We start from the raw sequence: 23,710 nt of genomic DNA on the forward strand, positions 1-23,710 counted from the left end.
TGCCCTGCCCAGTTACTTTTCGGATTATAAGAAACACATCAAATACAAGAGACCCTTTTGAAACATACGACGTATAAAGTTCAAACTAGCTCCCGACCATCCAGCTCCATAATTCTCATGCTCAAGTCTCATCTTGTATATATTGTCACATGGGCCATTTTCCTGCAGAATGAGCACTTGAGTACATTTTGCTGATACTAGGACACAATTGTAAAGTGGGACTTTTATTTTAGTGGAGTTGGTAGTTTTAAAGTAAAGGATCTGAATTCATTCTAAAATATATTTTTTATTCCACGCTCAATGTGACTGTACAAAAAGATCTCTGGGTTATTTTTACATCCAATAACGGATATCAACACATCATATGCTGCTACTTTGTCATTTCTTCTAAGTCTGGGCTAATAACACACTTTTGACAGTGGAGATACACTTCTAAGGAACCAGGTTATTGTGACACATCATGGCTCTACAGTTTGTGTTTTATTCTTTCTGTAGCAACTTCAGAGGATATCAGGACCCATTTTAAAAGGTGCAGTGTGTAGGATCTGGTGGCGAGGTTGCTTCCTTGTGCCGAGCGTGTCGGAGAACTACTAACTACGGAGGTAGACACAAAAATGTGACCGTCTCTATCAAGAGCCAGTTTATCCGTTCTGGGCTACTGTAGACACATGGCGGCCGGGTCTGTCGATACAAACGGCTCATTCTGAGGTAACGAAAACACGATTCTTAATCTCAGTTGATTATACTTTAAATAAAACATATTATATTCAATTTCTGCCAATATCCCCCCAAATGCTACACACTGTACCTTTTAATTAGCATTAACAGCAGTGACTTTCTCTTGATTTGTCCCATTTAAGGCATGCATCTTTACTGGTCCGATTGTCCTGCAAAAACTCACTTCACATCTAATTTGACTTTGATGTTCATTGCCGCCAGCTCGGCCACAAAGTAGCGGAAGACGTAAGGAACGGACACCGTGTCAATGGAGTCACTTTTACCGCACAGTGTGCAGACGGTCTCGCGGTGGCGCAGGTCCGACCAGAAGGGCGGCGGTTTCTCTAACAGGGGGGAGAGCAGGCTGCCGCAGTCGACGCACACCTGAGTCACCGATCGGTCCGAGCAGTTGAAGAGGCGATCGTGAAGCAGGTAAGACGAGCCGTGGGCCAGCAGGGCGTCTCGCTCCATCTCCCCGAAACGGATGCCTCCCTGAATGTTCCTCCCCCCCACTGGCTGGTTGGTCACCTTGTCTCTTGCTCCGGTGGTTCTCACCTGGAACTTGTCGGAGACCATGTGACGCAGCCGCTGGTAGTAGACGACCCCGATGAAGATGTCGGCCTCCAGCTCCTGGCCACTCACTCCGCTGTAGAGCCGCTCCGTGCCGTAGTAGTTGTAGCCGCCCGCCCGGAGCATTTTGCCGAAGTACTCGAGCGCAGAGCTCTCCTCTGAGAAGGTGAAGGGGGTGGCGTCGTGGCTCAGGCCGTGCAGGGCGCCAGACTTGCCGGCCATGCTCTCGATCAGCATCCCGATGGTCATGCGGGAGGGGAAGCCGTGGGGGTTGAACAGGATGTCGGGGGCCATGCCGCTCTCTGTGAAGGGCATGTCCTCGGCCGGCCACAGGCGACTCAGGATGCCCTTCTGACCGTGGCGACTGGCGAACTTGTCACCGATGGTGGGGTTTCGCGGCACTCGCATGGTGATGCACACGCGTTTAAAGCGGCCTGAGCCAGCGTCGTTGCTGCAGATCTTTACATTGTCCACAACGCAGGCCTCCTGGCTCCTAGAAAAAAAATACAGAAAAACACATTCACATTGTGGTTTGTAATTTCACAAAGTTAAGCTGCAAAATGAAATATCCTGCAGAATTTAAGTAGTGTTTGGTTTTTGGATGTGTAGATGATGAAAAACATGACACTTACTTGTAGAAGTGGACGGTGGTCTGGCCTGTGTTGAGGTTGATGTAGCTGTAGAAGGGGTCTCCAAACTGAAGTATCGACCCGATGTGCGGAAGTCCATCAGCGTCCAGTTTGTCCTGTACTTTAGGGTCACCTGGCTTGGTCCCAAACACCACGCTGTCATCTCCCCTCACTTTGTCTGCCAGGTCCACCAGCTCAGTCTTGTAGATACTTCCATGGGCAAAGCCTCTCTCCCATGATGACTTGTTCACAATCTAAGATCAAAATTGTGGATTTCATTCCATTTCTATCAGGAACTAGAATGGACCAGACAGACTTACGGTAGCAGAACTTGCAAATATAAAGCCTCTGGCTGCACCTGTCGCCAGCGCAGAGGCATAAGAAACACAGTAACTGTTGTGTTTTACTCACCATGGCATCTTCCATGTCGTAGCCTGTGTAGGATATAACGGCCACGATGGCGTTGGTGCCGCTGGGGTAGTTGTCCAGGTTGTAGTGGTCGTACATGCTGGGCCTGACCAGTGGGCTCTGTGGGGTCTGGAGCCGGTACAGCTTGTTATCCGAGCGGTCCAGGAATGAGTGCAGGGGGAAACCCATAGTCTGCTTACCTGAAAAGAGAAGATGTTAAATCTCTGATGGACACGTTGCTACAAAATGGTAATGAAAGGATTGATATATTTGAATCTCATCAGCCTATATACACCTTGTGCGGGTGCTTGGAGCCTCTAACGGTGGTCTCAAAACTTACCCATCTGACACTGGTACATGTTCCTCGGACTCTGGTTGTGGTCCGAATAGGGGATGAAGCTAGCCACCACGCTGAGCATACTGTGAGGGAAGAGCTCCTGGTGTGTGGTCACTCCTGGCTGGATCTCGTTCTCCATGATGCCCACATTGATGTACAGCTGGCACAAGATACAAAAAGATGATTAATTAAAAGTTTCAGTGGCCAATATGCAAAACAAATCCCCCTTTACAGTTGTGTGCTTCAGGGATTAAGGTAATACGACTACTGCAGCATCTTTAGAAATCATAGTTTACACATACTTGTTCAAAGGTGCCAATCAACTCTTGCTTGCCAAGAGCTAGGTTGCGTACGGGCCGCACCATACGGCAGGGTGTTGTGAAGAGGAACAGGCCTGGGTACAAGCTGGCCTTGCCTGTTTTGGGAACCAGAACAATCTCGGTCCAGGGAGGGATCCTCTTCTCTTTCAGCACCTGAGGGTATTCGTTTTAAATACCAGCTCTCTGCACACACAATGTGGGCAGTACGGACTGTTGAACTTGTATACGTCACACAGATGACATACCTTGAACCTCCGCAGGGAGTCGACCACAGCTTGGGCTAATTCAGTCTCCACCCAGCCCACAACAGCCCCGTCCAGGATCACGGGGTAGCAGTCTGAATAAGCTTGGCCAGGAGATCCATCCACTGGAGTGACACCTTAGACGCAAGAGACGGAAACGATTTTGTGCTTTAAAATGTGCGCCAGACAAAGTTTAAAAGGACATACTCTAATTTCATACATCGTGTAATTGTGCATCGTGGCCATAATTTAGCAGAACAGATGACTCACCGAGGGAACAGAGCAGAGCAGGCAGGGATATGGTGGACAAGGTCGATGCCACAATCTCACAGATGGCCGTCATGTGGTTCATGAGTCCACACGGATCTCCATCTGGAGTGTGGACGGGACACAGGAAGCCCCAGGACTCGGGCAGCAGCTTACGAACAGAAGTGGTCCTCATCTTGGCGAACGCCGCACCTCTGTGCACACAGCGGAAGTGAGACAGGTAGCGGATGAAGTTGAGCTTGTCAGCTACAACACACAGGCCTGTGTTCTGCAGCATGCCAAGGCCTGTGCACAGGAGGGGGGGGGGGGGGGGGAAACCATGTTTTATTTCACAGATGAACTACATTTTTATACCGCAACATGTACTCAAACCAGGCTGCAATCTCCAGTTCTGGAAAGTGAAGCCAATGCATAAGTGCTTAAACTTGCATTCGCTCTACTGGCCAGCAGGGGGCGACTCCTCTGGTTCCAAAAAGAAGTCAGATTGTATAGAAATCTATGAGAACATAACTACTTCTCTCTTGATTTATTACCTCAGTAAACATTGTAAACATGAGTTTATGGTCTCAATCTCTAGTTTCAAGTCTTCTTCAATACAGCATGATGTTCATTTAGTAAATTATGGTCCATTTAGTCAAACACACCATAAAGCAGGGTTTGCTTTAGGGCGGGGCTAGATTATGATAGACAGGCTGCTACCACAGTGTTGTCCGTGTTTATGTTTCACAATCTTAACCCTTTCCCATCATGTCTTCACTTCATGAAAGTTAATTGTAACATTTTGGTCAAGATGGTGACAGCCAAAAACCAAAATGCAAAACGCTAGGCTTCACAAAGGGCAGTCCACATACAAATGGCAGACGTGACGCCCACCTCTTATATACAGTCTATGAGTCATACGGCCGTACCTGTCTTGGAGGCGAGGTTCCCTGTGGCCAGCAGATATTCAAAGGGTTTGGTGAGGTCCGTGCCCATGTTGAAGATCTTTATCAAGTTCTCAGGGGTCCATCCTCCTTTCAGTCTGCTGCCTCTCTTGTCAAAGGACAGCTTCACAGACTGCAACCAGGCCGACATTCTCTCCTGTTGGGAATGTTTGTGGGGGTTAAATCCTTCACTCATTTGCTGAGGTCATCGCCAGAGGCCAGTAAAGGAATCAGTGCTTGTTCAAACGACTCTGTGACTGTACCTTCATAAACATGAGATAGAGCTGACCAGGAGTGAGCACTTCCTGACACATGATGCTGTCGGGGTTTTCCTCCATACACTCCTGCTTGGCATACGTGAAAAGTTTCCTGGTCATCAGACACAGCAGGTAGAACTTCTCCGTGTCTGACTTTAGGTGGATACAGATGCACTCACTGGTCAAAACAGAATACAGTTATTTTTACTAAGTGTACCACAAAAACATGACACTGTTGTGCCTGTAAGGCTGTCGATGAAGACTTAAAACAAATACGTACTTCAGCAGGAAGTTGGCGCACTGCTCGTTTGTGTACCACTCAGGAAGGCTCAACTTAACCCTGAAGCGCTCTCCGAGGTAATTCAGCACCTTGCTGCGGGTGGTGCAGGCCTCCTCCATGACAATGCGCAGCATCTCGGACACACAGCTTTTATAGAAGGAATTTTCCTCGCGGCCCTTGATCAGTTCCTGGTAGATTTGAAAATCTGTGAAGTCCACCAGGGCCTGGAGGATAGCACATAACTGTATTAACATACCATACGGCAACCTAAGAGCTCATACCTTATATTTCATTATATTTTTCTAAGATATTGTTCTGAAGACATTTAACATCTCTCTTTTCACTAAATAATAAATAAAATATTCACTTCTTAAACACATGGACCCTGATTACTACCTTCAGTGCAAAGCCGAGTGGGAGGAAGAACAGCTCTTTGTGGTAGATGAAGTTCAGCATCACAGTCCCATTTTCCAAATAATGTAGATTCATGTTAACGGCTGTGTGCTCTTCCTTTACGCAGCGCATGGAAATACCTGTGAGAACGCATTTCTGGTGAGATCCATTTTAAAAGATATGCAGCTGGAATTGTTGAGCCTGGACGATCATTACACTGCTTTTGCACAGTTTTTAAAGATTATATTTACCATGCTGAGTGTATCCCTGGCCCCTGCTCTTCCACTTTGGCCTCGACATGGCAATGGGATAGTTCCTCCGTGGCATGATCAACATACGGATAACCTTCTCATTTCCATTCACAATGAAATAGCCTCCCATTTCCTGGTTCCAACGTTAAAAGGGGAAATATGTATTTAATTAGATAGATGCAATGCAATTTCTGTTAATCTTGCAAATGTTTAAAATGCGTGTCTGACCTCTGCCTCTTCATGGTGTTCTACAAGCTCTTTGGGGGACATGCCATGCAGGTTACACATCTTGGACTTCACCATGATGGGCACCTGACCCATGGACTGTTTTATGATGCCTTTGGGGACTCCGTTGATTGACCAGCTGACATCTGCCTGAGATGATTATGACACAAAAAAATAAACAATTAAAAAATAAATACTGTAATCATATCACTCACGCGCAGTTTGGATACAGAAATGTCCGGTCCTTTTCGTTGAGACATTTCCTGGTTCGCACACATCTCAGACTCACCACCATCTTCCCTTTGTATGTACATTTTCTCCCCCTGCACTCTGCTGGAAACACCTTCAGCTCCCTGCAGATGCTCCCTTTGGCGACCACCGGGCTGTAGACGATGGCCTCAACGAACGCGAGGCTGAGCCTGTCATCTTTGTTCACTGTGAACTCCAAGGGAGGGATGGCCTTAAGAAGAAATATTACACCACAAAAAAAAATATTACGAACTTTGCAGGCGAAAAATTGACAGAAGCTTGAGAACTAAACATGAACACAGAGGGTACCGGAACAGAGTGAGTGAGTGAGTGAGTGTGTGTGTGTGTGTGTGTGTGTGTGTGTGTGTACCTACTTCTACCTTTCATATTATATTAAAAGTTTATACAAGTTGAAAAGGTTTTTTTAGAATGGTAGATAGTTGTTTTTATATCGTAGCTTCTCAAACAGTAGTCACAAATACACATAATTATAGAACTACTCGCAACATCACATAACGTTAACTTTAAAAACAAGCCGTTATAGTTAACTAAATCGTTTTCAGCTTCATTTGGTGTTACATTTACACGTCATTTTAGTATTTCTTAAAGAAATCCTATGACATGTGGTTGATAACTTTGTTCAAAGGAAGTTGAACTGACCTGCACAACGCGGCTGAGCCCGTCATTGACAGCCTGGTCAAACGACTCGATGTGAGCTTTCGTCAGGTCCTGAACGGCGGCGTGTTGAGAGTCATTCAGGACGCCAAATCTGCTCTCTGTCAGATTCTTTAGACTCGGAGCTTTGGGCAGATTCTCCCACTTTAGTGAGGAGTCCATGCTTGCACACCCGGCGACGCATTCGCTTGTTTACCACATGTGCATGGAGACACAGGAAGTACACCCGTCTGGCACCGGAAGTCTTCTTCTTCTTCACTGACGGTGTCGCTTTTTTTGTTGGAATACTGCCATCTTGTGGTGTAAATTATCCCTTTCAATTGAAGTGCTGTAATATGATGATATACTATAATTCTACACATTCATTGTGGGTGTTACAATACATAGGTTGCCCCACCATATATTGTAATATATTGTAAAACACTTTCAACACTTCTGTTCATATGAAGGCCGATATAAGATCCCTGCAATGAATGAAACAATCTTGCAACAAGATAGAAAATTAAATTTATAAATGTTTGTGATCTTCATACCTGAATGATTTATTATGTACATATCTTCTGTGACTATTCACCTCTCCACCAAGTTCATTGAACGTCATAAAGAAAGCCCCGTTAGTTTGCTGTATCTGTGGTGCAGCACTGACTGCTGTGATTGATGCTCATCGCTCCTCTCCTCCAGGTGGAGGCGCTGTAGGACAAACAAACACGACTGGCTTCTCGTCGTTTTCATGGGAACTAGAATATAAAGAAGCAGTGATGAAGCTGCTGTAACATGTAGCAACGTTGTTGTTGTTGTTGTTGTTGTTGTATCAGCTGTTTGTAAAAAGACTGGGTCCCGCTGTGTTACTCAGGCTGCACTACAGCGTCTATTCACAGGCGCGATCCCACTACTGAGCGGCACGGGGGCTTTGACCTGCTCCGTCTCCGACCTGGGTGAACTTAGTGCGGACACCCGATCGGCATAGTCCACTGCAGCTCAGAGCTCCTGAGCTCAAACGATCCTCCAGCCTCAGCCTCCCGGTAACTTGGATTACAGGCGCGCGCCACCGCACCCGGCGAGGATCAGAGACATCCATCGGGTTGTTATCTTGTACAAATGCAACGTCATCAAAAAGCACAACGGTATCTAGCGGCAGAAACACTGAAACCCCGTAGTATTTTAAGTTGCCTAAAGTCCAGCCAACTGAGAGGCAGCATTTTCTTTAGTGAGCGCTAGATAGAAGCACAGTGTGTGTCATATGTTAACGTGAACGCTGTAGATCAGTGAGGGAAAGTTACTGAGCACATGTAGTCTAGTACCGTGACTGTACTGTCCTATTTGTAGGCTACTTTACTGAAATATATACAAATATACATTCTACTTTACACTACTCCATAGAGAAATACTGTGTGCTTTTTGTTGGTAACTTGACAGGTGGCTTTGCACCAGCACACAGCTGTTTTCAACCCTGGCTGACTGTTGTCAGATGTAAAGTGGGGTATTTCACCCAACCACGAGCTACAACGGTGATGAGGTGTGAAGTGCCTCAACAGGGATAAAATCAAGGAAGGAGTGGGTGGCATGCCACTCAACAATAGATGGTTGTCGAAGGTCTTTCAAATTTGAATTAATGTAGATCCCTTAATAAAATAAGATATATTTGTCTTTATTAAACTATACCAAATATGATAAGGTGTATGTAGTCTCTCTGCATAATTTACCTTTACGGACATCGCAGGTACTGCTGTGTTATTCATTGAACAGCTGAACTGGTATTATTTTAACCTTTAAATGCAGATAAACTATAGGTTAGGTGAGAAAAACCCATCAATTGTCCTTGATCAATATCCAGATCTAATCTACTTTATTTCTCAGTATATCATCTTTTTTAACATATTTTTGCCCTCATTGTTGTTTTACGGTTTTGATCAGTCCTTGTCTTATCTCATCTTGTAGTTGATATTTAAAGACATGGATAACTTATGATAAGATGACCGAGTAACATTGCGCCAACCTTCATACATTTAAGACCATTTACATTATGTAGTGAGGAATGCTCCACAGAGAATGAAGCATAGGGTGTAAGTTTGTGAACGCAGCCTTCAGGCTGGCTCCTCCACCAACCAATTCCCTAATCAGTGCCAGCATAGAAAAGGCACCTGTTGGCATGGTGTCATTCCTTTATGGCCCCTGTCCTGTACCTGTGGTGCCGTGCATTGGTTTTTGTAATACAGGTATGTATGTAATGTGATCCCTTATGACAATCATTATGAAATACAGCCGCATGTATTAACTCTGGACTGACATGTTGGCTGGAAATTGGTTTTAGAAACTTCTTCATTGTCCTGCTGTCTGAGTGACTTCATTAGTACCCCATATATGAGTTGGTAAGACACAAGCTTAATTTGTATTATTTTGCAGCATGGTGAGCCTTGTTAATCCCCGTTTTCATTTGTAGGTCCACCTGCTGCTGTTTTGCCTCCGTTTTGATTAATATACATTGTTCAACCAACATGGGTTTGTTTGTCTATTTGTCTTGATTCTTTTTGTTATTGTTCCCTTTGTCTTTAGGTTAAGCAGAGTGCCATTGTTGGGAGGCTAGGCACCCGTGGTGAGGTCCCTACACCATATGCATGCATGTACAAACACTTATGTAAGAATAAGAGTGTGAACTGCACCATTTCTGTTGGGGGGGGGGATGTGTTGCACCTGAGGTCAGTTACCGGTAGCACCCTTGGGCACTCTTCAATGTAGTCTGCCTCCCCACCAGTGGCCTCTATTTAAATCCCACAATTTTGCCTAGTTTATGTTGGATAGGACATTATAGAATGGTATTTTTTGTGCTTGGGCCGTTTTAGCTTAACCTGTAATAATTATTTTAAATCCCTTATTGGTTTCAGTCATGTTCATTTGTCCATTAATGTTCTTTCTTCCCCGCAGCTCCCGTCCCTGCCAATTTGCTTATTTTCTTGATTCTTTAAATAAAACCTTTCGTTCATTTTTACGAAACACATCTGTCTAATCTCAGTAACTAACAATTCTAAAAAAACAATATCTTAAGGTTGTTAAGCTTATATTTCCTGGGGTGTAACAGGTGGCGTTGTTGGTTCCCTCATTTCCCCCTTAAGGCCCCGCCACAATTACATCTTTGGCTCGACATATTAATTGACGCCTGATAAAACCCCATCCCGCTTAAGCAACAATGTCATTGACACTGACTAATACACATGAGCAAAATAATGGACATGAGATGCTTCCGTTTTATGTTCCCAAAATGATGGACTTGAAAGCAACACAAAAATGCACATAACCGAGTTAAGGGTGCTCCAGTATAATCCAGTCATATCTACATTGTGTGTTGATATAATTAACAAATGAGCAAAACTAATGACAAAATAAATTATTAACATAATGTCATATGCTGACACATTTATGGTTTAGTGAGTTACAGACCATATTCACAAAATGAATACAATTAACAGGACCCAAACTAAGGACAACAAGATACAAAACAATCATTTAAACTAAATTAAACAGTTTGTTTATATGTCATAATTTCTAAACTTCTGCAGCAGACTAGATGGGGAGTCAGCCTCCCAACGGAAACGCCGATGGCAGTAATCACCTAAGCATTGATGAGAAAAGTCGGTTAGTCGTATAGGGCTTAATACTGTGAGAACAATACATACTCCTGGGTGGTACATGGTAAATAATGAATGGGATAGAAACAGTTTGGACCTGTGTCACACAGTAATGCATTATACAATTGTTTTATTTCATAAAGAAGAACAATAACGATATACTCATGAAAAACATTATCCTGCTTGTCACTGAGGTTACAACTGACTTCTAACTTTGCACATTTATGCCTACCTCTGTTCTACTTTGTTGTCCTTGTTTTCGTTTTATTTTTGTTTATTTGTATATTCTGTGTATTAAAAACCAGAAAAAATTCCATGTTGTTCCATTAGCTGGTTGATACCTGCAACAAAAGCTTTAAAAAAAATAAGGATGCAAGACGCACCGTTGAAAGCCAGGATTTCTATGCGCTTGTTGGCCACTTCCATGCTTTAGTAGAAAATAAATACTTTCCATTCCTTTTGAGAATATTTAGTAATTCACTTACTTGCAGAGGGCATGGCATCATATGGAGCTTGTTGGTCAGACTGAAGGTCCTCTGCTTGGGAAGTGACAGGGATTCCTGCATTTGAGGCCTCCAACATTGGTTCCTTCTTACTTCTCACAGCCCAGTGCATTGACTGAAAACAGATGACCACATACATCACCAGGCTTTCTAAATTAACAGATTACACAATATGTATATATATTTACTTTTTTCAATCGTACCAAAGTCAAGACATTACATACCGTTTTAACAGAGTCATTCAAGGCTTGCCAGTCATGAAAAGAAATAGTAACTCCACTTCTTCTCCAAAGGTCATAGTTTTTTCTTTTGGTTTCATTGCATAAAACCTCTTTGGCTTCCTGCAGCTTTTGGAAATCTGCCACTGTCAGGAAGAAAGAAAATATCAGCGTCTAAGATGGATCATCATGCATACCAAATTAGGAGAAATAAATGCCCTCTTGTTTGCATGCAGTTGCAGCTCTACATTAACATAATTTGCTTTGAAGTCAAGACATCAGAAAGATGCATTAACTGTTTGTGGAATAAATAGGCAAGTAATCATAAAATATATATATATAGTTCTATTATTTGTCTGTATCTGAAAATTCCTTTTAAATATAAACATGTCACAGCAATGGTTCACATATTTACCTGCTCTGGGATTGTTTAGGTGTTTGTCAGGATGACATGCCAAAGCTCGGATCTTGTATTCATTGTTAATCTGTTCAGTCTGCAAGGGAAGAGGTCACATTAAAAAAAACGAGTTTTTGCCAATCTAAATATGTGAAATTCAGGAATCAGTCACTTATTAGGTTTTCAGGGAACATCACTCACTGTGGTAAAACACATTAGAATGCGCACATATATCTGTGAGGCCACAAAACAAAATCAATACATGTCAGGGCAATATAGACACTGATTTTCTGAAAATTTTATTTTTTATGTTACTTTGAAAATGATATTGATCGATGCTGATCTTGTATTTAGAGACGGACAGATGCATAGCTTATTCCTCCTATGACGCAAGCACTGCTTACTTTACTCATGTAACGTGATGTTGCCATTATAGTCAGGCTACTCGACTGGTAATTCTGGTGTTTCCATCATGTTACCATGTTGAAGAATGAATGTAAGTACTAAATGCTGTAAAAAAAATAAAAATACGACACAGGCACTTTATGACGCACGACTAGTTCCTCTGACATCTTTTTGCTGAAGCTTCAACAGGTCTCTGTTGGATCACACTAACCTCTGGAGCATACATAATTCAATACTCTTTAGGTTTACAGGTGGCTGATATGTTGCGTACATCCAGCATTCTGCGTTATCTTTAACTTCTGAATTCTTCAATCAGTAACCTGATGTTCTGGTTTGTAGATGCAAACAACCTCTATTTCACTCGACAAATAGGCTGATCCTTAAACCCACAGGCAAGAACTTACCGACGACAATTCATCACATCCTAACAACCCGTAGTAATCCTCCAGGTCCTCTGGTTTGCTGTTCCAAATAGTCTCCATATGAATCTGTTTTGAAATGTGTATGGTCTCTTGTCACGGAGCTGCTTGAATGTCTGCTGTCCTGGTTCACAGATGTTCGGTTCAAGCCTTTCTGATAGCCTGGTTCAGTCACTAAAATATGTTCAAAGTTTATCTTTTTTTTTAATTTTACCAGCTAGCTTCTAGTAAGCAATGGGAAACTGCCTACTGGTTGTCGAGGGAGATCTCTCTTGAGTTGTGCGGACAATTCAATGGTCCGTTTTCACCACATGACGCATGCTGCATTCAGGTGTCTAAGCTACAGCTCCACACTCAGCTCGAAGTTTAGACAATTCATGGAGGCGAGGTATTAAGGCAAAAGCAGCTTTCAAAATTAAAAAACACAATAATCAACTCTGTATAAAATCATGTTTTTGGCGACTGGGCTACTTATCATGTGGTATAAAGTATGTGGCCAAATTAAATGGATGAGTATGCAGGAGACATTGAGATTGTTATTAAAATATAAACATATTCATGTAATACGAAAGCTATATAATATGTTTACTGACAAAGCTTATATGCTATTATTTAAATACCTTAAATACCTTATTATTAGTTTTGACGTCTATGCATTATTCACAACTATGTTCGGCCATGAGTACTTCACAATTACTCTGACAGTGTTTGAAGGCAGCAATATTTTGTTGTGGTTTACGTCATAGACGTAAAAGGGGGACGTTCCAGCCGTGTCGACTGGTGGAGAATAAGTCACGTGCGCAATGCAAATGAGACAGCTGTCCGAGAGGAAGGATCTGCTCAGCGGCTCTGCGGGCTGAAGATGGCGGACGGAGAGACTAGTCTCGGAATGGCCTTTTCAGGCGCATCCGATATGGAAGAACCTGCCGCAAAAAGGTCTAAAATCAGCCCAGTAAAGAAATACGGATTCAAAGTCGCTCAAGAGGGCCTATCCTCGTGTGTCTCTGGGGCCAAAGAGAGCCGGGAGGCGGCGATGAATTGTACGCAAACAGCGGAGACGGAAGCGAAGCCGGCGATGGCGGTAGAGCAGGCCCCAGCGGCGCTAGGCGGAGACAACAATGGACTGGGACTGCTGGTCTCCGAGCCGCACAAACCAGTCGTGAAGCTAGACGACAGCGCGGTACTCGGGACGACGGAGGAGAGCGCTGGTATGTGAAGAGACGGACGTTTAACAAAGCTTCACGTATTTACGCGACTTACTGTGGGACAATGCTTGTTTTACCAACTTAGCAGTTAAACCGGCGAGTTTGAAACGGAATATAACGTTAACGTTAATTAACGTGACATTCTAGGTAACGTTAAACACAGTGAAGACGTGTGGGCGTTGAACTTCAGACAGGCGGAAGTTAACGTTACTTCTCAAGACTGCAACTTTAACTTTTCCGTAGTTGACGCTAAACATGAAAGAGAAAACTGTCCGTGAAGCGTCATGTGGGGAGTTCACGACGCTGTTTTATTACCTTCACTAAACTTTTGATGTGACGTTACATCTCCGTCCCATAACGAGGCTGTTAACCATGGGTATGGGTTGTAAATGAGCATCGTGATTATTAGTGATAGCCTCCACGTATCTCTAGTTGTATTTATTCATTTGACAAACTTCTCTGTCCTCAGATTTCCTCGGACATGACGATCTTCCCTCCAACGGTCTGGCCGTCACGCCGGACCACATCAACGAGGACGACGACAGGTCGTCACACGCGAGCTCCAGTGACTGGGCACCTCGACCGCAAATAGGTAACTGGTTGGGAGAATTTGAGTAGCATTTGACAATAAAAAAAACTTTGCTTGAAGCTGCTTTAATTACTCCTCTGATTTGATATACTTGGTAAGAAGAAAATAGTTAATACTATCTTTTAATTGCATGCTGCATTTACATTGTAGTACACACGTAGTACTGAGTTGTTGTGTTCTCGGCCAGGCTCCTACAGTTTCATCCAGCAACACATCAGAGACACAGACCCGAGGACCATTCTGAGGGATCTGCTGCCCGAGACTGTCCTCCCTCCAGATTTAGACGACATGACACTGTGGCAGATTATCATCAACATCTCAGAACCTCCGAAAAGAAAGAAGCGGAAGGATATTAACACCTTAGAAGATGTGGTCAGGCTACTCCATGAAAGTAAAAGGATCCTTGTGCTGACTGGTGCTGGGGTATGCATTTACAGTCATATTTAACAGTGGTACTGTTTGAATTACTGTGTGTCTGAGTGAATACAGAGTACCACTGTTAATGCTATTCAGTCAGCATGCTTGTATTTTGTATTTTTGTTGTAGGTGTCAGTTTCGTGTGGAATACCAGATTTTCGCTCCAGAGATGGAATTTATGCACGGCTTGCTGTAGATTTTCCTGATCTTCCAGACCCTCAAGCTATGTTCGACATTGATTACTTCAGACGGGACCCGAGACCCTTTTTCAAGTTTGCTAAGGTTTGTTCATTGTGTCCACTTCAAATCAAATTTCATAACAATATATAAAAATAAACAATTTAATCGCCCTCCTAAGAACCTAAGACCCTTTTGTGCCGAAAATGTCTTTGGTGTTTATTTTGTGTTTTAAATAATGACTCAGAACTTGTTTAAGACTTTCTAAAACATTCTCTGCAGAGACATATTCGAGGCTTTATTAAACTCAAGATCATACCGTAGCAAGCCTTGGAGTCAGTCCTCAAGAGTTGAATGCATCCTCTTTGTTACAGGAGATCTACCCGGGCCAGTTCCAGCCTTCACCCTGTCACAAATTCATATCTATGCTGGACAAGCAGGGGAAGCTGCTGCGCAATTACACACAAAACATTGATACATTAGAACAAGTGTCTGGAGTTAAGCGGATTATCCAGTGTCATGGTGAGTGATGCAGCTTATAGATGGATCTTTCTTATCTTTTATACATTTCTGTCCATGAGGATTGTGAAAGTCAACTTTTATTTTTATTTCAGGGTCGTTTGCAACTGCTTCCTGTCTCGTCTGTCAAGACCAAATGGGTTGTGAAGCTATAAGGGAAGACATCTTTAACCAGGTATTTATTCATTACAAACTGTTCCAAGATAACAGTCACATGCACTGCTGGACACTAGTGGATACACTACGTATTAAGCAAAACCTGCAACAATGGAAATCCATTGTTTCATGGTTATTGCATAAAACAAGCATCTTCCATTGTAGACTTTAAGGACCCAAGGAAGCTGACGTGAATACATTTTCAGTGTGAGAGATCTTGTACACTTTGTGTCAGAACTAGAGCTGGAGCGGTACCATTCCAGGAGTGGAGCAAAGCACCAGGAGGAGCAATTTGGAGTGAAACTAAAGATGAATTGATCCTTTTCACCGCAGACATTTTGACTTGTCGAACAGGTGTAACCAACAACCATCTTTAATTGCTGCGTTGCGTTGCATTATTGGCTTAAAGGTAGAAATTGTTCATGTTATGAGCTCCATCTGCAATTCTCTGCAGTCAAAAGGGTCTTTGAAAAACAATAAAAAATAAACCTGCCGTTGGCAAGGCTGTCGAGATATAAGTTGGACATCCAAAATTTAAGATGGGGAGAAAAAGAAAATTGGTGCTCATTGCGCTGTATGTTTATCATAAAAAAACAACCATTGGGAATCATGTCAGTAGTATTTATAGTGCTTTGTTACTCGTAACTACAACATATTGTAAATCCATACTACTGTCATCAGTATTGTCAACACGTACTGCAGTTAAAACACTTGAAAGCATCAATCAGTGAAATCAACTCTACAGTCAATTTTGCACACCGTTTACGTAGTAGTGGTGGTGGTGTATTGATAACAGTAAAAAGTTGTCTCATTAACATACTGCAAATAAGGCTTGTTCATCAAATTAGAAAAAAAAACTATCAGATTGATGTTGCCATAGTCATAAATACTGATCCCAGTCACTTCCACACAGTGAGGCATAGAGCTTATTAATTAAACACCGATATTGCATCGGTACTGATGCCCAAAGCCCAGGTATCGTGTTGGCATTGAGACTGGAAAAAGTTGAATCAATGCAAGATTAAAATATCCATGGCCCTCCTTTAACAATATTTTGTTATAATTCTAACAACGTGAAATCATTCGGTAGGTTGTCCCTCGTTGTCGACGTTGTCCAGATATTCCCCTGGCGATCATGAAACCTGACATTGTCTTCTTCGGAGAGAATCTTCCAGAAATGTTCCACAGAGCCATGAAACAGGATAAGGACGAGGTGGACCTCTTGATCGTCATCGGCTCTTCACTTAAAGTCCGACCAGTTGCCCTCATCCCAAGTACGTTTGTCAGACGAATGGATGTATGTTTTCTGTAAGAATTACGCAATAGCCAATGTGTTTCTATTGTGCGTGCGTTTAACCCAAACATACAATACAAAACCTTTTTTTTTGCTCTACATCCCGTTCAGACTCTATTCCACATGAAGTGCCTCAGATCCTGATCAATAGGGAGCAGCTGCCTCACCTCAACTTTGACGTGGAGCTACTCGGCGACTGTGACGTCATTGTCAACGAGCTCTGTCATCGGTTGGGTGGAGACTTTGAGCAGCTCTGCTACAACATTGTAAGACTCACTGAGACCACAGAAAAGCCCCCCCGGCTACCAGAACAGCCACCGAGCGAGGCCTTGCCTGCTGTTGTTGATGCCGCTCAGGAGGAGCAGCAGCACAGTACAGACTCTGTAACTAAGCCTTCAGAGGAGACGGAAAGTCTGAATGTCACAGACACTGCTGGTAACGATGTTCCACCTCCAGAGCCTTGTCCAAATGCTCAGTGTCCCAGCGAAGAGACGGCTGAGCCTTCCGAGTTGCCAGCAGAGGACGCGCCGAAAGAGGAGGCCGCTGAAGTAAAGAGCCAAACCTCCAACCTTGAATTTCGGAGACGATGCTGGATGAGTCGAATCAACAGAAGTCCAATCAGCAAACGCCTTGAGAGTAAGTTTAGACTATGGTGGAGCGAACACTCTTTACTATAATTAACAAGTGTGTGTGTGTTTATTTTTATACATTATAATTTTATATTTTGATGTATTTGAAAGTGAGACAGCGGTGAGTTAAAACACAGTTGCTAACCATTCATCCCATTTAATTAGAGCTGCTTTTTTTTTTTTTTTTCATGCAGCCACAAAATGCATGTCAATCCAAAATAATTATAAATTCTGTTAAATCTTCTCCAGATATTGACTTCAGCTCTTGTAAATTTGTTTTGTATTGTTTCACACAGCAGGCCAGTACCTGTTCCAAGCACCAAATCACTATATCTTCCACGGGGCTGAGGTTTACTCCGACTCTGAAGACGAGACGTCGAGCTCCTGTGGGAGCGACAGTGACGAGTCCGAGTGCAGTGCAGATGGGGTTGAAGAAGACGACGACGACGACGACGACAGCGAGCCGGAAGACGCCGACACTCTAGCAGCGGAGGGAGAGACTTGTCTCAGAGACGCATTGCAACGCGCTTTAGCCAATGAGGCCGCGTCGAGTGTGCAGACAGACAGTACTTCTGAAAAGACGCGAAGCACCACACACCTTTAAATGTAAACGTACCCAGTCGACAAAGCACTAATTGTCTTTTTTTTTTATTTTTTTTTTTTTTTTTTTTTATATATATATATATATATATATATATATATATATATATATATATATATATATATATATATATATATATATATATATATATATATATATATATATATATATATATATATTTCGTATATTTTTGACTCATCAACCGTACTATTATTTTTCATAAAGTTGAAATTGCTTGACAACGGCAAGTTTTGTTTTCTGTGCCCAGTTTGGTCACGAGCATTGTGTCTGAAACATCATGCTGTATACTACTTACTAATTAGAATGCAGTAGTTGTTGTTTTTGGTTCAGACTTCTTTTCATGTGGTCGTCTCATTTTCATTCACATTTTGAGAAATTCTTCCGAGACGTCCACTGCAGCGTGCTGATAATGCAACACTAGATTAAGCTTTAATTCTTAAATTGCAGTCATTACAGGCAAAGACTTTGAATGTCTCAGTCCATGGTGTGAACTCCGCTGTGGTCTAATGATGTGTTTTACAGTTGCTTCATGTTCCAATTGGAAAACGTGTAAATATATACGCCTCCTGCCTGCTAAATAGGGGATACTATGAGTTTCAGACACGTACATAAATCTTTAGATGGTTTACTTGAACACATTGTCTAACTTGCAATATAAAAGTTCAGCGCTGCCCTTTCATTAAGGGTAAAAGCTAGAATTCAGAACAGTACTTTTTCATTTTAGACCAAAGAACGCTTTATCACCATGTTCCTACGTTGTCATAAGCTTTGTATGTTAAATATATAACTATTGAAAAGGTGTTCCTTCCGACATGTGGCAGCTACTTTTTTATGGTCAAGCCTCTTATTTTTATACTCTGATGTGAGACATATTCCTCCAAGAGTATATGTTAGTTTATATCTGTACAAAGTTCTAAGTTGTATTAAACCGTAGGAATATATTCAATGAGTTTGAGTTCAAAAATGGCATCAAAGTGGTTTTATTGCCCATGTCACTTTTCATAGATTATAAAGTTAAAACACTCACTACACAGAGGATTCTACTGCCTGTAAAGATCACGTGTTGGTAGATGGACATATTTGAGTGAATGTATTGGATAAAGATAAACTCTACGCCAACATAATTAACATACCATCTACATTAAGGTCATATTTTGTTTATGATATAAGGAAATGAGATTTCTTTTTTACATCTTTATAGGGGTTATCTCTTCTTGGGTACTCAGTAAAAAAAAAAATGAAAAATGACTTTCTTTCTATTATTTCATGCACAACAGACTCTAATCAATTCACATCAACATCCTCAAAGTGAAGGAGCGAGGCGAGAAAAGTGCGCCACCTAGCGTGTCAGAGTTCACCCTTACAGTTCCTCTTTTCACTTCGTGTGGCTTTCTAATCGTGAAGAGTCGAAGGGTTTAAGACTGAGTAACGACTGAGTTACATTTGTTACATTGTTATATTCCAAGGAAAGTGTCTATAACAGCAATACAGTGCAACATTCAAGGTTTTAACTTCAGTAGGGTGTCGATAACGTCGGGGAGGGTAAACATGTAGTTAGTGGAATACCATTGTTAAACGCCCCGAGTTTGCGCATGCGTGGAATGGCAATATGAGGTGTCATTATAACCTGTAATTTCGCTGTAATATCTGGCTAGTCGTCAATATGTTGGCGGTCGGTGCATTCATATTTAGTCCTTGTGCACGGTCCAGTTGACTAACGCTACCATAAATACAGCTTAATAACTTTATTTTAATTTAAGTCTTTGGAACTACATTTCCCAGTTTTCTTTCCCTCAGCTGTTCGGTGTTACGACTTGTCGTAAAAATGCTGTTAACAGCGAAACCGAGATGGACACCGCCAAAGACGCCTGACAGTTTTTGTCTTTATCCTTAATTTTTTGTCGTTATTCTTAAATGTTAAAATGTTTATACAGCACACAGGACCGCGGGTGTAAATGGAGGCCATGGAAGATGACAGTTTGGACCTAAAAGACGATCACAACCACAACTATTGTGCGAGCAGCAGCAGCAGCAGCAGTAGTGAAGTCCGCACGTATCAGAGCAGCCAGCTCTCGGATGTAACGACGGTCCCGCAGTCCGCCTGTCCGCCGGTGCCGGGAGGAGAACCTGGGACCCGAGGAGAGAAACCGTGGTCCGGCACCACCGGGTCAAAGTTCATGGACTCGGATTCAAGCAGTGAAAGCAGCGAAGTCAGCGAGACTGAGTGCACGGCTCCGCCAGCCGCTGTTGAGGGAAAATTCAGCCTTGATTCTACTTCCAAGTTCCGTAAGTACACTTAAAGCAGGCACTGTCACCGCAGGGCCTGCTCTCCTGTGGTCACTCAGCAGCTCGGCCCGCTGCACTGGCACGTTCCTGGTCTGTTCGGCCTGGTGGCTTCGACCAGAATCCTTTGCCCTGATATAACAGGTCATTTCAAACCTGACCAGCGTCTCCTCCTTTCACTCAGTTCTTAATGCAATGGCTGTAGAAGACTACCGCAAAAACCACTGGCCAAACCTGGAGAAGGCAATTGACCGTCTGCTGATCCAGAACCCCACAGACCACATCTCTGTTTCTTATGCACAGATCTACAGGTAAACACACACACCTGAGCTGGGCAACATTTTCCTACAGTATGTGATTTCTGTTGCCTCGAGGAACCCCCATAAAGTGGCCACGAGCATCACTGGTAATTTGAGTTAAACTGAACTGCTGGGTTTGTTTTACCGGTCTGAGTTTCTCCTTTTTGTTTTGTTTTTCCTAGTTACGTCTACAAGTGTGTTTGTCAGCAGCACTCTGAGCTGCTCTACAATGATTTGACATTGAAAATAACAAATCATCTACAACAGGTTTCCACTCATCTACAAGTAAGAGAATCCAAATACAAGGGACGTATTATATACAGCACACACAGAAACTAAGATGTTGACTGAAACTTTGGTTATTGTTTTCCAGGCCAGCCCGCCTGAGGACTTCATTGAGAACTTCAATGTTGCGCTGACGCAATACACCGCTTCTCTTCAATGTATAGTTCCTGTATTTATGTACTTGGTAGGCATCTTTTGTTTCTCCGTCTTATACCTGTTGTAAGGACGACATAGACCGTGGACTATTAAGTGAAGTTTAACCCTGCGCTACGGTATCGCTCTTCCTCTCAATTGTTTTTCGTGTTCATCGTTTTCAGAACAAGTTCTACATCGAGTCCAAGCTGAACAGAGACCTGAGAGAGGATCTGATGAAGCTGTTTGCCGATCACGTCGCAGAAATACACGTGAACACACTGATGCGTGAGTGTATTGCTTAATTTGAAGCCCTGATGGCCTTCATGACATTGGAAAAATTGTTCCTCCTCGTGTGAACTAAATCAAAGGGCCGATGTTTGTCTCAGCCTGTTGTGCTGTCGTCTCTGATGCTGGAAAGCACAGGAGTTTTTTGGTTCAGGATTTAGGAACGATGCACCTGCAGAAGACTTCATTCCTTCCCTCCCTTCTTTTCTTGTTTCAGCTCTCCTCCTCGAGGCACATTCCATGCCGTTTCAAGTGCAGCCATCTACAATGGCCAGTGTGGTTAAAGGCCTCCACAGCCTCCGACCAGGTGAGCCGTGGTCATCGTCACCGAGTATTGTATCGTCCGTTTTAATGTCATTTAAGTGCGTCTCTGCTGCAAGCTAATGTCGTCTTTTTGTCTCCAAACAAAACCGACCGTATAGGTTTATTTGCTCCACTTCACTGCGCATGTCCCTCTCTTTCAGACTGGGCCCTGTTGGCCCCGGCTCTCTTCTCTGGGTTTATCCCCCAAATAAACCCTCCTGCTGTGGAGTCTCTGCTGCCCGACTACGCCGCTCATGACCAGAAGTTACAGTTGGAGCTCTCCATGAACGGATTTCCCCGGTCTGTTTTTTCCCGAAGCATCGGTCTCGGGCACAGTCTCACAGTCTGAATACAGACACGGCTTTTGATCAAGCCCTTCACTTTCAAATCACTGACGCGATGTGTTTTTTGTCTTCCAGAGGTGACCAGTCTCGCAAAAGGGCCAGCGATGACTCCTGATAGCAGAGTCCCCAGAACTATTACTGTGCCTCCTACATCTTTATCACGAGTTGGCTCACTGGACTAGCTACAATGTTGACAACATGTGTCAGTTTCATCTCTCGACTCAAGGTTACAAAACACTGTGAACAACAACACAAAAAAAAGAGAACATGATGTTGAGTTGTATAGCAGAAGCTTAATCTTACTGCACTGAAACAAAACAAAAAAGCACACAGACTTCCATGGTGGTGCTGTTCCTCTGAGATGGGTGTCTTCATGTTCTCCTCATTTGAAGAGTGCCTTCACGGTGCCTTCTGATCGGATATCCTACCGATGGATACGCCGATGATGGGTATTTCATTCCTAACCTTTAACATGGAAGTGTCTTTTTGATATACTGGGCTAATTGAGACTTTCTATTGCTGCTAATGATACTGTCCGTGTGATAATACTACAACTCCCTCAGTTTTCACCCACTGTGTCTGTAACCCAGTGGCGTCACTCGACTCCAATGAGTGGGAGGAGACCCGAGAACGCGGGGAGCTAAGTCGCCGACCTCGGCTATGATTCTCTTCTTCATGTTGCCTTTACTGTGTTGGTAAACCGGATTGTATTTTCCTGTTACGCCAAAGAGGATTTGCAATTTTTCTTCAATATATATATATATATAAATATATATATATATATATATATATACAATGCATTGGATCCATGCTGGCATTGTTTAATGTTGCATACCGGCTGAGCCACTGAGCCATTTCATTTTTATTTTATTTTTAAACTAGCAAGTTTTGAGCTGACCTGTTTTGTTTTGTTTTGTTTCTTTGGCTTGAATCAAATTCTAACTTTAGATATCAGCCTTGCATGTAGGACATTACACTGTTTGCCAGACAGCTTAAACAACCACAGCGTGGTGTTTGACAATTTCAAAATTTTACTTCAGTTTGTTTGACAACTTGCCTAAAGCGTCCCTAAACTGTAAATATATCAAATGATGCTTGGATGCATGGAGTTTACAGAATTAATGATATGCAAATATTGTCTGGCGTGCTTGTGCATTAAACGTTCCTCACATGTCTAGCCTTGTTCAGGATGTAGATAGTTTTTGGTCTTTGCATAGTGGTCAGTTTTTGTTAAATGATTCACTTGAATAGAAGTATTTGATACAAAGGTCTTACACTGTTTTAAGTGTAAATAGATGCTCAGGCTTGCTTTTCGTTTTCCGTCTGTGGGTTTTTTGGAAATGGTTCTCATTGTCTTTCAAATAAACTCATTTCATTCATCATGGGTACACACGGAGGTGGTTTTGTTTCTCACTATTCAATATTTAAAATCTGGGTCTTAACAAATGTTCTCCTGAATAAGAAGGCATTTTGATAAACGGTAGAAGAAAGTCCGACTCGTTGCAGATGCCAAACATTGTTGTTGTTGATGTACTGTGTTACTTTCTCTCTAACAAGCTGCAACAAATGTCCATGTTGAAACAACTGAACTGTGAATAAACTTCCACTTGGCTCAAATGCATTTCCTTTATGCAACATTGGTGCTTTTTAAAAAAACAAAAAAGGTCTGTTCCCGTGACTCTGCTGCGTTAGTGTCTGGCAGGCTCAACAAAGGGCTTCTAATTGTGTAGGATGGAGGTCTGTGACGGACCACTGGAGGAGGAATCCCTTTACAGCATGACCCCCCCCCCCCCCTTGGCCAATGAGCTGGGACGCCACCCAGACACATGGGCCAGGCCTCCCCAAAATAACCTGCGACTA

The 23,710-nt window shown here is 42.9% G+C and overlaps 4 protein-coding genes across 5 annotated transcripts; 2 read left to right on the plus strand and 2 right to left on the minus strand.

Annotated features, from left to right (window-relative positions):
- Positions 1-266: 266 nt before the first annotated feature.
- On the minus strand, positions 267-6,963 carry polr1b (RNA polymerase I subunit B). The gene is made up of 15 exons (XM_076077038.1): positions 6,729-6,963; positions 6,109-6,279; positions 5,823-5,969; positions 5,595-5,727; positions 5,347-5,483; positions 4,951-5,174; positions 4,677-4,848; positions 4,399-4,570; positions 3,494-3,775; positions 3,227-3,360; positions 2,964-3,134; positions 2,665-2,821; positions 2,328-2,524; positions 1,920-2,170; positions 267-1,780 (listed from the first exon to the last, which is right to left on the minus strand). The coding sequence occupies exons 1-15, from the start codon at positions 6,903-6,905 to the stop codon at positions 898-900; spliced, it is 3,408 nt and encodes a 1,135-aa protein (XP_075933153.1). The 5' UTR covers positions 6,906-6,963; the 3' UTR covers positions 267-897.
- A 3,024-nt stretch (positions 6,964-9,987) lies between these two features.
- dnajc12 (DnaJ (Hsp40) homolog, subfamily C, member 12) lies at positions 9,988-12,951 on the minus strand. Its single transcript, XM_076077124.1, has 5 exons — positions 12,294-12,951; positions 11,503-11,581; positions 11,094-11,233; positions 10,852-10,984; positions 9,988-10,350 (listed from the first exon to the last, which is right to left on the minus strand). Exons 1-5 carry the CDS (start codon positions 12,369-12,371, stop codon positions 10,268-10,270), a joined length of 513 nt encoding a protein of 170 aa, XP_075933239.1. The 5' UTR covers positions 12,372-12,951; the 3' UTR covers positions 9,988-10,267.
- Positions 12,952-13,118: 167 nt separating this feature from the next.
- On the plus strand, positions 13,119-17,980 carry sirt1 (sirtuin 1). The gene is made up of 9 exons (XM_076077112.1): positions 13,119-13,516; positions 13,983-14,105; positions 14,290-14,525; positions 14,649-14,801; positions 15,071-15,218; positions 15,311-15,390; positions 16,462-16,645; positions 16,777-17,301; positions 17,591-17,980. Exons 1-9 carry the CDS (start codon positions 13,171-13,173, stop codon positions 17,896-17,898), a joined length of 2,103 nt encoding a protein of 700 aa, XP_075933227.1. The 5' UTR covers positions 13,119-13,170; the 3' UTR covers positions 17,899-17,980.
- A 1,490-nt stretch (positions 17,981-19,470) lies between these two features.
- Positions 19,471-23,471, plus strand: cacul1 (CDK2 associated cullin domain 1). 2 transcript variants are annotated; one of them, XM_076076938.1, is made up of 8 exons: positions 19,479-20,202; positions 20,384-20,510; positions 20,681-20,783; positions 20,872-20,967; positions 21,101-21,203; positions 21,421-21,510; positions 21,668-21,806; positions 21,926-23,471. In XM_076076938.1, the coding sequence occupies exons 1-8, from the start codon at positions 19,872-19,874 to the stop codon at positions 21,963-21,965; spliced, it is 1,029 nt and encodes a 342-aa protein (XP_075933053.1). In that variant the 5' UTR covers positions 19,479-19,871; the 3' UTR covers positions 21,966-23,471. The 2 variants fall into 2 exon arrangements, with proteins under 2 accessions (XP_075933052.1, XP_075933053.1); XM_076076937.1 differs by having other exon boundaries at positions 19,471-20,202; positions 21,668-23,471.
- The last annotated feature ends 239 nt before the right edge of the window (positions 23,472-23,710 follow it).

The sequence above is a fragment of the Anarhichas minor genome, unplaced genomic scaffold, assembly GCF_050575085.1.
Source record: "Anarhichas minor isolate MPS153535 unplaced genomic scaffold, ASM5057508v1 ptg000058l, whole genome shotgun sequence".
Lineage (NCBI taxonomy): Eukaryota > Metazoa > Chordata > Actinopteri > Perciformes > Anarhichadidae > Anarhichas > Anarhichas minor.